Source organism: Panonychus citri, unplaced genomic scaffold (assembly GCF_014898815.1).
Source record: "Panonychus citri isolate SS breed McGregor unplaced genomic scaffold, ASM1489881v1 Contig00139, whole genome shotgun sequence".
Lineage (NCBI taxonomy): Eukaryota > Metazoa > Arthropoda > Arachnida > Trombidiformes > Tetranychidae > Panonychus > Panonychus citri.
The window spans coordinates 681,816-697,666 of record NW_026515544.1 but is presented as its reverse complement, the minus strand read 5'-3'; the positions used below and the strand labels follow the sequence as shown (position 1 = coordinate 697,666).

At 30.5% G+C, this 15,851-nt stretch overlaps 4 protein-coding genes across 4 annotated transcripts; 2 read left to right on the top strand and 2 right to left on the bottom strand.

Annotated features, from left to right (window-relative positions):
• Nucleotides 1-63: 63 nt before the first annotated feature.
• On the bottom strand, nt 64-1,547 carry LOC128394349 (death-associated inhibitor of apoptosis 1-like). The gene is made up of 2 exons (XM_053354671.1): nt 878-1,547; nt 64-816 (listed from the first exon to the last, which is right to left on the bottom strand). Exons 1-2 carry the CDS (start codon nt 1,407-1,409, stop codon nt 137-139), a joined length of 1,212 nt encoding a protein of 403 aa, XP_053210646.1. The 5' UTR covers nt 1,410-1,547; the 3' UTR covers nt 64-136.
• A 325-nt stretch (nt 1,548-1,872) lies between these two features.
• On the top strand, nt 1,873-3,469 carry LOC128394370 (uncharacterized). The gene is made up of 2 exons (XM_053354693.1): nt 1,873-3,081; nt 3,147-3,469. Exons 1-2 carry the CDS (start codon nt 2,851-2,853, stop codon nt 3,360-3,362), a joined length of 447 nt encoding a protein of 148 aa, XP_053210668.1. The 5' UTR covers nt 1,873-2,850; the 3' UTR covers nt 3,363-3,469.
• Nucleotides 3,470-3,566: 97 nt separating this feature from the next.
• LOC128394342 (xylulose kinase-like) lies at nt 3,567-6,716 on the bottom strand. The gene is made up of 4 exons (XM_053354664.1): nt 6,236-6,716; nt 6,025-6,107; nt 4,155-5,455; nt 3,567-3,954 (listed from the first exon to the last, which is right to left on the bottom strand). Exons 1-4 carry the CDS (start codon nt 6,323-6,325, stop codon nt 3,794-3,796), a joined length of 1,635 nt encoding a protein of 544 aa, XP_053210639.1. The 5' UTR covers nt 6,326-6,716; the 3' UTR covers nt 3,567-3,793.
• Nucleotides 6,717-8,405: 1,689 nt separating this feature from the next.
• On the top strand, nt 8,406-15,442 carry LOC128394348 (uncharacterized). The gene is given in 5 exon segments (XM_053354670.1): nt 8,406-8,663; nt 9,468-9,681; nt 9,684-9,706; nt 13,727-14,240; nt 14,309-15,442. Coding segments are annotated over 5 exon segments (1,308 nt in total). The 5' UTR covers nt 8,406-8,576; the 3' UTR covers nt 14,779-15,442.
• Nucleotides 15,443-15,851: the final 409 nt, after the last annotated feature.

Genomic DNA, 15,851 nt, shown 5'->3' with positions numbered 1-15,851 from the left:
CGGAAGTTGACATTTTTGGAAATGTAAATTTCAGGATTTGAGCCTTAGCTTTCATCCAAATGATTTGGTTTTTTTTTCAGATTTTTTATTTCCATTCTAGAAAACAAATAAACATAAAATCAATTGGGTACAGTTTTTATACATAAAAAGAAATTTTTTTTTTAGACAATTCTGTGTCCAATTTGCCAACGCTTTCAATTTTAGCTCTGCAAATTGGACAAATCGCTATTGATGAAGTACATACTGCACAAGATGCGTGCAGACATGGGTAAAATGTCGCACCCACTTGCAAATCCAAACACACTTTACAGGTCAAATCTATTAATTCAGATTTTGGTAACCACGTAAATGGGATGAATGGTTTGGGTTGAGATGTAGCTGTAGTTGAAGATATTGTTTTGTTTTCTAGTTCTGGCTCTGGCTCTGATTCTGATTCTGATTGTTTTGTTTTATCCTGTGGCTCTGGTTCTACTTCTGGATCTGGTTTTGATTCAGGTTTTGATTCTGGTTTTAGTTCTGGTTTTGGTTCTGGTTTCGATTCTGGTTTTGGTTCTGGTTTTGATTCTGGTTTTGGTTCTGATGATGATGATGATTGTGTTGATTCATCTTGTGGCTGTGGTTCTGAAGACGGTGGTTGTGAGAGTGATGTTTCTGTGGCGAAACCTTGACGGCTCGCTAGATTCACAAAAAAGCAATCAGGATTGAATTTTTTGTGTTCAGTCCATGGGTCATCTCCTTCAACCCATTGACACAATGCGATCCCACAATGATAACAGGAAACAAAGTCCGTGTAATGCTGATTACGAGAGTCAACAACTAAAAAAGAAAAAATTATTAATAAGATAAAATAAAAAAAAATAATAAAGTTTGTATTTACCTGGGCCTTTGTAAAAAAATCCACTTTCGGCCAACCGTGCAGGAGAAATGACTTTCGAAATGGGCCAATCTTTAAATGTTGCCAGCCTGGAATCATAAGTTATGAATTCCATTGATTGAGGAGGTTTGAAAGGGATACCCTTCACATCCACAGGATCAATCACAGGTTGAATAATTTTTTCTTCTTTTTGATCAGGTGGAGAGATGTGAGTGAATCCACATACATCTTCACTCTCACACAAATTATAAATTTCCCTTGGATCTTCATCGATAAAAATGTTGCCAACATCACGACCATTAATGAATGGGCATTTACCAGAATGAATTTTATGTTCAAAAATTGGTAAATCTCCAGATTGCCAATTGAAGATGACGATCCCACAAAATGGACACTGAACGCGATCTCCATCACCCAAATAAAAAAAACCACATTTGGCCAATTGTTGTGGCTTCAAACTAGCCAAAGGCCATGACTTCTCAAAGAAAGATTTCAATCTTTTTTCTTCGGAATAAAATTCCACAACTTGAGACATTTTCACAAAAAAATATATAAAAAGGAGAAATTAATTCAGTCGGGTTGATTAAACAAAACAAAACTTTATAGGAAAAGGGAACAAAACAACAATTTTAACAGAAATTGGTAGTGATGGACCGATCCGAGTAAATGACTCGATCACGATCGATCTTTTTTGAGAAAAAATTGATCGATCACTTTTGTTGAAAGATCGATCATTGCAGACAGAGAAAAAAGAAAGAGAAAAAGTAAGAACAATAATTTCTCTTTCGCATTTGGTGGCGCGAAATTTTGATCGTTTCAAAAATGGATGATAATCAGCAGAGAAATTTGATCGAAGATCGATCGATCTTTTCAATTTTTTGATCGATCTTTTCGATCGATCCGAAACTTGATGATCGTCCATCACTAGAAATTGGGACCGTTGATAAATAAAAATAAAAATTCTTTTGTTGGAGCTTAGAGAAAAACTCGAAAGATGGAGTAAGTGGACGAATATCTGTCAAATGTTAAATTAATAAATTAAAATATTAATAATTAATTTTTCAATTTCTTCTTCTTCTTCTTCTTTATTTCTCTCTCTCTCTCATTCAGTTTCTTTATTTCTCTTTCCTTCTCTCTTTCAATTTCTTCTTCTTCTTTCTCTCTCTTTAAATTTCTGAAATAACGGTAATATTAGATGGCAACACTTTTAAAAGCTTCGCCATCTAACAGCAAAAATTTTCCCTAAATTTCGGGCCAATCTCTCTCAAAAACTTTACAGCACTGCTCATATTATATACAAAACCGTTCTGAAGAAATCAAAGTGATCTGAATTGTCGTTTTTTAGTTCTCGTCCCTAGAAAATTAGGTTTCTTGAAGTAAAGTCTTCGCTTCGCTCAGACAAAAATTGGAGGATAAGCAATTATTTCCTCGATATTGAACAATCAAAGAGAAAGCCTTTTATTAATAAAACAGATGAACGAGTTACTCAGATCCATGACAAATACAATACAATGTAATACGGAAACCACAACAGTAGTAACAATTACTAGATGGAAAGTGATTCATTGATTATTTATTATTATTTTAATTCATCTAAAGAAAAGAAATGGAAAGAACCAAAAAGTTGAAATCTCATCAAGGAAACTAAAAATAATTGGTTTTAATTGAACGATCTCTTTCATCTTAATCCAAGCAGATTAACTTTATCCCTTCAATATGTTATTAATATCTGATTAGAATGGTGTTAAAAGATGAGGGGAAAATTTATGGAAAGATTAAAATTAACAATTAAATTAATCGCTTGATTATTCAAACGTATTGACAAGAGTTGATACTATGAACGTTTCAAGATGTAACTTTTGATTACAAATGTCTTTCAGTTAATCATTTACAATTTGCACTTGATTCTATCAACATTAAAAATCAGTTCAATTGATTAAATTTTCTTTCGAGTGTGTGAATATTTTAATTACCAAATGATATCTGCTCGTTGGTCGTGTTGGAATCACACTCAACTTTTAATATCAAGTTTCCTTTGCCTTGGATTATTAATCATCAATGTCACAATTAACGATGGACTCTCAAGTTTGGTTGAGGCAAATTCTGATCTAATGGTCAGTGCTTCGGGTTGGGGACAATCAATAGTTCCCAGCAGTTCACCGACATGTCACTGTCCCCCAAGGCCAGTTAAATATGTCGCTATTGAGGTAAGAAGTATAAATTCAATTTGTCCAACCAAATTATATTGATTGATTTCCTTGCTAATCAACAGATACCAAAGATAATTAAAGTCCCAGCACCCGCTCCGCCTGCAATGATGATGCCTCCGATCTCAAGTCCCCCCAAACAAACAATAATCCCAATCACGATTCCACTATTAACTCATGTTCCCGCTTCGGCTCCAGCTCCAAGTCCAATGGTTCCTCCGTCTTCACTTCCTCCATCATCTGATACTTGGTCAATATCATCAAACCCTTGGAGTAATTAATCCCCATTCTCAACAGTAACAATTCAAATCATCGTATTGATTAATTTTTTAATTGCAGTCAATGTTTACCTCATTTAAAGTGTTTATTTATTACCCGAAATTAATTCAATCAAGTTAAGAAAATCAATTTCCCTTACAAGTTGTGATTCACAACAACTTTTAAAATACTTGATACAATTTTCAATAAGTGTATAATTTAAGTGATCAAATTTAAATTGTTATCAATTTATTTGTCTTTTTTTGGTACAAAGTGTAAGAGGATAAAAATAAGCTTTGCTTTTTTCTTGCATTGATAATAAATGTCAACTAATTTTGTCAAAAATGTGAATGGTTTCATTTTCTGCTGAAAAACATCAAGTGTGATACAGTTTCGTACAGTTGATTTTAAAAGAAAAGGTGAAAATTAGTTTCAATTTCAGTTTCATGTGAGATTATTGTTCTGATTCTGATTTGATTTTTTCTTCCAAAATCTTGTATCTTTCAACCATAGGAGTGTAAATGGAATGAGCGTCTTTTGATGGTACACAAACCAAGCTGAACATCTTCAGGCTACTTGTCATCTCTTTGAAACTTATTTTATCTCCGATCAAAGCTGATGGATGAAAGGGTGAAGTGGGTTGGGGATAAAGGGGATGTGTGGAAAATAGAAAGAAAATGAAATTAGAAATTATAAGAATAATAACTTTATGAGAGAAATAATTGAAATAAAAGCGAAATGAGAGATGGAAAAGCGCTAGTGTAAAGGTAAAAGCCGAAAATCGATGGTAATTTGTGAGGATAAATGATATTTACCGTATTTGGCCATTAGTGCGGTTCCGTAAGAGGCTGAGTTGGCCATTGTTTGTCGATAAACTGGCTTGTTAAAAACATCGGATAAGATTTGAAGAAGAGTTTTATTGGCCGAAGCTCCACCGGTCACTTTTATACAGGAATCGGTAATCTCAGTATATCCTAAAGAAGCTGCATGGAGACGGAGTCGTAAGAATTGACCTTCAATACAAGCTCGAGCTTCGACCTCTTTGGAAAGTCGAGCGACCCTTTCGTTGAATTTATTGAATCGAAAGTCTCCTTTTACTAGAGGATAAACTTCAGTACAATCGAAGTAAAAACCAATGTTACCGAAATTACCTCGAGGTGTTGATTCAATAAGTTCGTTGAAGATAGTCCAACTTCCTTCGGCTGTTTCATTTCGAATTCTTTCTCGGGTTAGAGAACCATTTTTGAAGCATAATAAGGCCATATGATCAGACGGGTTGATTGGATTGACAAGAATATGCCAGTTGACAGTTGGCTTTGGATTTCGAAGAGAGAGAAAGACCGTGTCTGATGTACCCAGACTAACACCAATATCTCCTTCGTCCAGAACCATACCCACCAAAGAAGCCGGATTGTCCCCAGTAAATGCGACGATTGAAGTTTTCTCTGGGAAACCGTATCGATCAACATAGTAACTTGAAATTTTACCGACCACTGTGGCCGTTGGAACGACTTCATCGCCCAATTTAGTGCGTAATTCAGGTGCTATCGCATCCAAACAGATTTGTGACCATTTGCCCGACCAAATGTCCAAAAGATTCATACCGGATCCATCAGATAGATCAATCGGAGCATAATCACCGAGAAATAAAGAAGCAGCAAACGAACTGACCAAACTTATTCGCTCGGTTGAATTGTACACTTCAGGTCGAGTCGAAGCAATTTTAGCGATTTGTGATCCAGTGAATCGTTCATAGGCTCGGGATCCAGTTATCGCTGCCAACTTTTCAGGCCCACCAAGCGCTTTTTCAAGAGCATTACATTGTTCCGTCGTCGATGAGTCCATCCAAATTGGTGAATCTCGAAGTGCAAAAGCATCTTGAAGTTCATGGTGTAAGAATTTGGCTGAATTAAGGTTCTTTAATTTTTCCCTTGAACCTTTTCTCCAATAAACGGACCCGTGTTGTTGACCTGTTCCACTGATTGATTGAACGGTACCAAAGTCAAGGCCAGAAATTTTCAGTCTCTCAAGCACCATATCAAGGGCCTTAACCCACATCAAGGGCGGTGCAGTCACCTCATTGCCTCCCTCCCGCTTGTTGGCACCTCCATGGGTCCTGGTTCATTAAAAGGTTCAAAGGTAAATGATTTCAAATTAAAAGAGACAGTCAATCATTTGACAATTAAAACAATAGGAAAGACAAGAGAGAGAGAGAGAGAGAGAGTTATCAAAACCGTAATTGAATACAAGACGTGATTGTTAACAAAAGTTAATTGTATTTGAGCATTGAATTAAAATGACATTTAACTGAATCGTAATTGAGATTTCTGTTGAAATGTAGAAGCCTGGAAATGTTTTGGTGATTAAATCAATCAAACTTAATTGTGAGAAAACATCTTGATTGTAATGATAGATTTAAAAATAAATTTGATTGTTTCAAATCAATATTTTGATTGTGAATATGAAATATCTTTACCTAATCAAGGTTAATTGCTATTAAAATTCAATACAATGTATCACCTGATTAATTATTTAAACTGATTAATATTAATAGGATAATCTTAGAGTAATCAGTTTTAGATTAACAATCAATAATCAATCATGTTGATCAATAGGAACATAATTAATAGCAATCATTATGATAAATGAAAATTCAACGATAACAAATTAAAATAAATTATTTACCTGAATTCTGGTAAATCAGAATCAAATTGAACAATTGCTTGATGAATTATCTCCAATGAATCATCAATGGCAATGGCTTTCAACTAATGTAAAACAATTAACAGAAAAATTAGTGAAGTGGTCAAACAATCAATAAGATTATATTAATTAGAATAATCATAAAATCAAAAAAAGTAAATACTAATTGTTGCAATGATAGAAATTGACTTACCTGTTGCGTGCTGAAATCAAACCCTAAATAAGTTGGTTTGGATTCTAATTGTTGATCATTTAGGATGTTGTTTACCTCATCATAAACCATTGTTTCTAATGACAATCAGTTGATTACTATGAAATACAAACACAAACAATTTAAATCCCAAGTACAAGTATAAGAGAAGTGATTAAACAAAATCAACAAGAAAACAAGCAAAACAATAAGATAGTGACTGTTGGTTGAAAAAAGAAACAAGAATAAGAAATGATTAGAGTAAGGAAACAGTCACAATTAAAACTGATTACCCATCATCATCATCATCATCATGGTGGTGGTGGTGGTGGAAAGTTAAGCAAGTTAAACCTCCACCACCACCACAATCAACCCTCCCCTGAAGTAGTGAGTCTCTTTATCCGAATCATCATCAACTTAATCAACATTTTTACCTCTGTTTGAGTTTCTTATTTTTCCCTCATCCAGTTTTGATGATGATTCCTGGTGATGATAATCATTGAAGGACGGACGATCCCTGGGTAACGTTGCTTGTTAACGGATGACAACAAGATTATGTCGCCATTGGATTTACAGTCAAGTGAGTTAATTGTGACAATTAAGTGCACAGAATAGAGACTTTTTTATATTATACTTTCTCTTTGGCTCATTCATATATTTACTTCAATTAGTTGATCGTAGACTGAGTATTCAAACAATCAACTTATTCCAATTGTTTTTCTTATGGATTAACAATTAGTTTTTAAGGTGCAAGTTTTGTGATCAATCAATTGGATGATTAATTGTTAAACATTGAAAATCTTTCCAATTCTCTTAACTGTTGATTAAAAGTATATCATCTTTGCCAACTAATTGACTGAATTAAGGATAATTAAGTTTTATCCAATCATTTTCACAATTAAAGCTAAAATAACAATTCTTTTTGAGTGTAAGTTTTAATTGTCTACTTGATTACAATATCTTAATTGTGATAGGATTCTCTAAATGGTTTGATTAAAATTACTGAATCAAATTGATTGATTATTGGTCTCTTTTTATACTTTTGACTTTTCAATTTAACTTTAACAAGAATCAACTAATTATACCTGTTGATTGAATTGTGATAAACTCAATCAAAATTAATCTCACTCTTCACAATCTGATGATTTCAATCAATCAAAATTAACAATGTTAACAATTTAATTGTTTTCATAGTTTCAACCCATCTAATCAGATTAACCTTTTTTTAACCAACAATTAAAGTCTATTGTCAAGTTACAATTAACATCAGTAATGACAAAATCACTGAAATCATTTAAACTACTAACGACTTAAAATAGTAAACAAGTTTAATTAAATAATAACCAAATCATGATTAACAATCAACTTCACCATTAGTTAAACAAAAAGTAAAAGATGATTAGTAAATTATTTTAATACTTTCATGACAATTTTGACCTTAATCATGTTAAAATTAAAATCAAATGTCCACTAACAATTAAATGTTGATAATAATGATCAGATTAAAGATTATCAATACAATGACAATTAAACAATTATAACAAATTTGAATCCATAAAGATAATCATCATTAACTGGTCATCAACTTGATCATTAGCAAAGATTGAGACTTAAAAACAGAAAATAATAATAAAATCAACTGATCATAATCAACGTGAAATCAAGATGATCAAGCTAATCAAAACTGATTACCTTGGAAATCAAGGTTACCATTGAAAATTGAATTTCCGGTTATCATGGAGAAAGAAAAAAATTGATTATTTCTCTATCTTAATTGTGATTAAGTTGAAGAAAAAGTTTTCAACTATACCATAAAAGGAATCCAATGTTAATAGATTATCAATCGTTACAATATAATCGTACCCAACCCACGATTAACTAACAACAATTTACTAATTGTTGATGAAGAAGAAAAAAAAACTTCGGCCCATGTAAAAAATGAACATGAAAGATTATTAATAATCCTACTCGGCGAAAAACCCTGATCACAATTAAGAAGATGAAACATGTCAAGGTAATCAGAATATTGAATCAGAAATTTTGACAATATCAATTGTTGGATAATGATGATGATTAGAAGATGAAGATAAGAGAGGAAGAAAATGGCTCCTAAAGATGAACAAGATGATAAAAGTTTGCTTTAGGTAAACATTGAGTTTCGTATAAACTGGTTACCACCATGAAACATGTTCCATGTTGACTGGATAATAATGAAACCGGTTCTTTAAAATTCATTCATTTAAGTGTTCAACTCAGATGAAGAAACGTTGGAAATCATTGATTTCACTTTAATTCATTTTCACTTTTACTTTTCCATCTTCTTTTTGTTTACTTTCTAAATGTGATGTTTACTTTTTTATCTTACAAGTTTCACCTTTTCTCATCCTTAATACCTTTTCTTATCCTTTTTCTATCATCATTCATCCACCATGTAAGTTAATTCTTGTTAATTATTCATTGATTAATCATCCTGATTGTATTTTCTCTTTGGGTCAATTTTGTTCTCTCCTTTTCTTGTATCTTCGGTGTCAATTTGGATCTAACTTTATCGTTTTCTGTGTCTTGTTAGGCCTAAAGATGAAGATATTTCCAAGTGCTGTCAAGTGAATATCGGATTAATCTAATCCATTGATAGTTTGATTTTCCATTTGCATCTTTAATTGTTTACTAATTTGTGATTATAATTGAACCATTGGACTAATTGATCTTGTTTGGAAAATATTAACTTTCTATACATTGAAAAATCTTTATATTGATTTTTAATTTTCTATCAGAAAAATATTCATCGATTGTTACAACAGAATTAATCGATTATCATGTTGATCAATTATCTAATTGCTCAGCCTGATAACTGAGCTTCTAAAATTGATACAAAGTAATTGTTGTGAGAAAATTTTCATCAGCTGATTATTTTCAAGTCTCTTTTCAATTGTGACAATGTTTTTTTCCAATTCCAATCATACAACCATCGACTTTGAGTTTGCAATCAGTTTTAATTTACTGATAATTAGTCAAAGATAAATCTAATTGGATGGCATTTGAAAAGATAACACCAATTAAATGAGAGGACATTGATTATTATCTTTGGGTTAACTTAATCTCTCATTGATTATCATTATCGTCGCGAGTAAATTAAATGTGGTTGTAAACTCAAAGACGATGGCTTTATGATTGGAATTTTTTTCTCATTTCTTAGATTGTGAGTAATTAATTTGTCTGAAACATTGATTTTCAGGGTTTCGCCGAGGAGGATTCATCCACATGGGAGCCAACCATTAACGCTCGTTGTGAACGTGGGATGATGATCATCAATGTCTTAACATTGGATCCCTTTTATGGAGTCATTCATACAGAAGATTTTCGTAAACGGGACTATTGCCGTGTCTTTGGAACCGGAAGCACTAACACCACTTTAAGGATAAGTGCAGTGGCGAGTGATGAGGATGAAAACTTTGCGGTGTCGAAAGACACAAGGTAATTAACGAGAAATCATCAATCTATTAACATCAATCATAACGAAAACACTAATCAAACTTTTCCCTTTCGTTATCTTGTTACAATTGTTTCATTGTTTCTGATTGTTATCACTTAATTATCAGTCTCACCTTTCTAATTGTTATGTTCTAACCGTTATTAAGATATAATCATCTTAATCCGATGATGAAGATTATATCAAATGACTTGAATTAGACTTAAGTCCAATTAACTTACCTTTTCATTGAATTACCGGTTTAATTACTTTCACTTTTTTTCGCATTCACATTTAGAAAAATATTTTAATCTTAATTACTCAATTGCTTTCTTTAATTACAATAGTCCTGATTAACTTAAATTGTCATTAATCTTGTCTCTCAATCCAAAATAAGATTTCCTGTCCAACCTAAATTGTTTCAATATATATTCACCCAAACTTAACCAAATTATTTCAATTTATTAATTGTCTCTATTTCTTATTAGTGTATAACTAAATTATAACAATTAACTTAATTTAAGGAAAAAAAATTTAAAAATTCATTAATTGTTAGTATCTTAATCCATGACAATCATAAATTGTATCATTGGTGTAAAATATAAATAATATAATTTATTTTCCTTTAAATTGTTGAGTTAATTTAGTTAAGTCAAGTTTTGATTAAACAAGAGAAAATGATTGTGTGAAAAAGTTAATCATTATTGTCAAAAGTTTTAATTTAATTGGTGCTGGTTGTTTAATCGTAACTTGTTAATGACCATTGTCCATCTTCAGGTCAACTTATGTTCAACAATCAACAAAAAGGTTACAACAATCAACAACATTAACATTTCCCATTCTCTTTATCATCATCATAATCATTATGATTAAATCATAATAATAATGTTTCCCTTACAGTTAATTAACTCAACAGGAATGAAATACAATCAAATTGCCTCAAGTTTAGTATTTTGTTGATTACAACAATTTAATATAAACTGTTTCAAATTAATGTAAATACTAATCATTTAATGGTCATTTGATTAGTATTGAGTGTTTAGCTTTTCGTTTAATTTCAATTTAAATCCAACAACAATTAGGTTATCGTTTTGATTATCAATTGATTATCTCTCACTCAAGGTTAACCTTTTTTAATAAACTTTCACACACTCACACAATTAAATCAATCAATTATCACAAAATTTGACAAATCACCCAACGAATCAATAGTAATTATTTTATCATCACAATTTATAAGATAATTTAATTCAAACTAATCAATTAATTTTAATTTCCTTTTGAGCCAATTAAGTGGTCCAATTATCATCATCAACTTATTCGTTATGTTAATCAACTAGGTGTTCAGGATATTTGTTTAATTGTTCAATTACTAATCAAGAAATTGTTTCCATCCAAGTTTATGTTAATCATGATATTTATTCAATCAACAATCAACATGATTAAGAATAAAAGTTTTTTGATCTAATTGTTGTTTTTGTAGTTGAGAGATTGTTAATTCTTAATGTATGCTAATCAGTATTTAATTGTCTGTTTTATTAATTCATCTTAATTTGATGGTTTTAATAGATTAAAATAGTTGAGCTAATTATCGTAATCCAAAGGGATTAACTGTTCACAATTAACTCTTTAATCTATTATCAAGGAAAAAGACAAAAAGTTCATAATGTTATCATGTTAATCTTATTACAATTGAGAAATTAATTGTCATTGTCAAAGACAATTAGCCGTAAAAATGTTAATTGTTTGATGGACATTCACTACTCTTGTAATAATTAACACTTAACATGAATTTTTTAATCATCACAATTAAATATTTTTCCACAATTTGAATCAAATTTCTTATTATTTTCTTGTCAATGTACAAATTAGTCACTTTCAACCATCGTAATAATTACAATTAACTTTTGATTACCAAGTAATTCATGGTTAATGATATTATTTACAATCAACTAACCACCAACATAATAATCAACAATATTTACACACTTAATTATTAACAATCAATGTAGGTCGATTAACCTTTAAATCTTAATACACTAAAACCTTGACGATTAACTAATCAGTATTTATTTGTTAATCATTTCGTATTGTTTATGATGATTATGATTAAATGTTTGTAAAAATCAGCCTTCATTGATTAATAATCAATGATTTGTGTCTATTAGTCAGAAAAAAAGAGATTAATCAAAGATGGTAATTAACTAATTATATTAAATCAATCCAGTGAAACAGTTTTGACAATTAAGTTAATAATAATTTCCAATTGATTAGTTAAGCTTATTAGTCAATTAATTATCAATACAATTTAACCATTGAAATAATGATCATGTTAATTTTATGTAAACAAGACTTTAATCAATTCATAATAATGAACAATTAAAACATGAAAAAATTAATTGTTAACCAGCTGTTGGCTTAACAATAATTAATCAAGGTTAATTGCTCGGCCTGAGCCCCAACCTCATGGGCCGAGTAATTAAAAAAAAAATTAACTAATTGTCTTTGGTCTTGTTTCCCTTTTTTTATCCAATCAATTCTGTAACAATTAAGATTATCTGTGAACAGATGAGAGTGTTGATTAACAATCAAACGGTCAGTTAACTGGCCATTAACAATTAACTTAACAATCAATTGTTTCTTTGTTAATCAACTTTTGATTGATTAATCAATGATTTTTACAAATCAATACAAAAAAATCTGATTGATTAGCAATTTTGACAATCATTTTTGTTATTGTTGACAATTAGACTAATTAATTGTGATTATACCTTTTGTATATTAGGTTAATCAACTTTGAATTCAATATCAATTGATTAAGGATTTTGTGATTTATTAAATTGTTTTTTTTTCTTTGACTTTAGTTAACTACTATCATTACATTTTGATTGTTGTTAATCACGACCTGTAGATCAACAACAATCAGCTTAATTAAATTAAGGAAAAAAATTAACTTCTTTTTGTTCATCTCTCTTTTTTAATCAACAATTTAGGCTTTTCCAGCAATTTAATAACTCTTATTATCATTAAGAATTATAATTATGATAACTAACTGATCACGATTCTGTGTAAAGTTGCTCATCACTTTGAATCTTGATTGTTAATCAAGTTGATTGTGCTTCTCATCATCATGATTATAATCTTGACGATTGTTATTATTACAATTCAATCGTATATACAGATTATCATTAAGATTAATCAAAAAAGCTAATCAAGTAATCAACAAAAGCAATCTCTTGATTCAAATAATTGGATTAACGTCAATTTCACAAACAATTAAGATTAAATTTTAAAGAAAAAAAAATGGACAATGGTCAACAATTGAAACTCTGTTTGTGATTAAGTTGATTAGTTCAATCAAATTAATAATCAGGAAAACCGGATAATTACTGTCAAGTGAATCAATTTTAATTCAATTGTCTTCTTTGTTATCCTTTTGAACAATTAGACCAATTTATTTCTGTAGAGTAAAATTAAATTTAATCTTGATTGTTGATCTAATAGCTCCTGTTATTTAATTGTTGAACAATCAGTTGATTATTATCATTATGATTTTATATTAATATATAAGTTTTACATTGAAATTTTCATATTAATTGTTCCCGATTTATTTTAATGGCGTAAAAAAAAAATAAATTATAAATAAAACTTTGAATTAATTTAAATTGTAATTAGTTTTCTCATGGTCAATTAGTTAATTTTATTGAGTATCATCATCAATATTTATGTATCAAGGAAGAAGGTAATTTGTAATATCAACGCCTATCCCAACAATTAACATCTTCATCAGTCTCAACAATCAATTTAAAACAATGAAATGATTAAGATTGTAACTTGAAATATTTTTCATGTGTAGGCTTTTGATTATTTATCGTAACAATTAAAAGTGAACCTTGAATTTTTTAATTGTTTATGATTCACTTTGATTCACAATTAATCAACTGGCACGAAATGATAACACACACAAAAGCTTAAAGAGAAAGTGATTAGTTAATTAATTTGTTTCTTTTTCCTTTATTTTCTAGAGTATTGATGAAGATCGAGCGGTCACCATTGCGGTTCGTATTCATCGAGACCTTGAACTTTCCGTTGATCGTTATTATTCAATCGCTTGTTCTCAAACTTTTTCAACTAATTCAAGGTCAACTCAGCGATCCAGAGTGACCCTTAAACTGTTAAATGAAGGTGGACATGATACTAGTCGTAGATTAATCCATGGAAATCGTTATAAACTTCAAGTGGACATCAGTAATCCCGATCCAACATACGGAATGTACGTTCGTAATTGTGTCGCTTTTTCATCAACAAATTCAACTGAAGTTGATCTAATTAACCATAACGGGTGTCCAGTTGATGAGAATGTAATCTCACCCTTTGATTACAATGTTAACTCAACATCGACCGTTGAAGCGACAGTTAAGTCAATGTTCAAATTTCCAGGGACCAATAGGGTGTTCATTCAATGCGCTGTCCTCCTTTGCAAGGGAGGCTGTAATTTCAACATTGATTGTGAAGATACTTTCATTAAAAGAAGTTCAAGTGAGTAATTTAATTGCTTATTCTAAATCAGTTTATCTCATGTAAATTGTTAATCTCTTTTCCAATAGTTTCCAAAATCAGGCCAGATTCTAATGTGATGCAAATTCTGGCAAGTACAACAGTTTATGTGGTCGATCCTGGTGAAGATATTCTTGATTATATTCGGTACAACGAAGAGTGTAATATATCCCGTTTTCCGTGGTTGGTGACACTTGCCACTGTCTTGGGAATATTATTGTTGATCATGTTAATTGTGAACATTTTCCTGTGTACCTCGTTAACTTGTACCTGTACGAAAACCGAAGTAGTTGAAAAAGAAGACGCTTCTGAATTGGAAGATTATGATCCCTACAAAATAGATTGGGCCGCGAATAATAATATTCCCGTTCACGGATCAACCTACGGATCTCGTTCATCCTTGGCCAAACATCTTAACGATGGTAATGAAAGCGATTTCCGACCTAATTCAAGGTACTCCTCGAGTCAACCTTCGGTAAAACGTGTTCCCGCCCAAACGTATCCTCATAGCTACAGATAAGGTTCAATTACTGCGAAATTAAAATGATCCTTGAGAAACAATTAACAACAAAAAAGATGCGAAATCACAACAATTAAAAAACAGAAAACATCTTATATTGTTTTCACTATTGTCACTGTTGTAAGGATTTCAAGTTAATACGATTCAGTGTTTATATTGTTCATTTACAACAATCAAAAGCCTACACGTTGAAATTGTGTCTCTATTGTAAAGTGTTAACAACAATTGAATCACACCAACAATCAGTGAATCTAAAACGATGGTAAAATTAACTATCCACTGATTTTTTTAGACAAGTCAACTGATTAACTAAACCAACTAATACCCGTGGAGAAGCCTAATTGTAAATTACTTTCCTTTACATGAAAAAAATTAACTAATCATCTGAATCACCAAATTTTAGTCAGAATCTTTTCATTAAAACAAATACAACAATCACCTTCCATGTGCTTCACCTTTAACGATCAAACTAATTTATTGACTTTCTTTAAATAATTAACTTTTAATTGACTCTGATCTTGATTTGCTTGATTGTTGCAATCAAATTTAATTTTTTACCAAAATTCTAGTGCTTTGTTTTGTAATATAAACTTTTCCCTCCCCATGAAATGCTGTGCATTTCATGATAATAATACAATTAAACTTTTGATTTTTTTGCTCAAAATTTTCTGATTGTATTGAGATTTTTTTCACAATTAAAAATTGATTTCATGTTTTATCCAATTAATTGTAGACTATATTATATCATAAATAATCACATTTAATAATAATTGATTGGTTGTTGTGGTAAACACACCTAAATCAATCTGGGTTGATGTTATCAGGTTAACCTGAGTTATAACAATCAAGTGAAACAATCAAATTGTTGATTATTAATTAATCATTCACCATGCCTTTGACCTATTCATATTCATTTTCATGATTGTATTGTTATAAAAACTTGTAATTAACTATTTAATTTGGTTTTTTGTTTCAATTTATTCAAATTAGATTACAAGTTTTGTGTTTTTGTTAATTGTTGCGATTCAAAAGTAATTATTACATTAATCAAATTCATCTATCTGATGATTTAA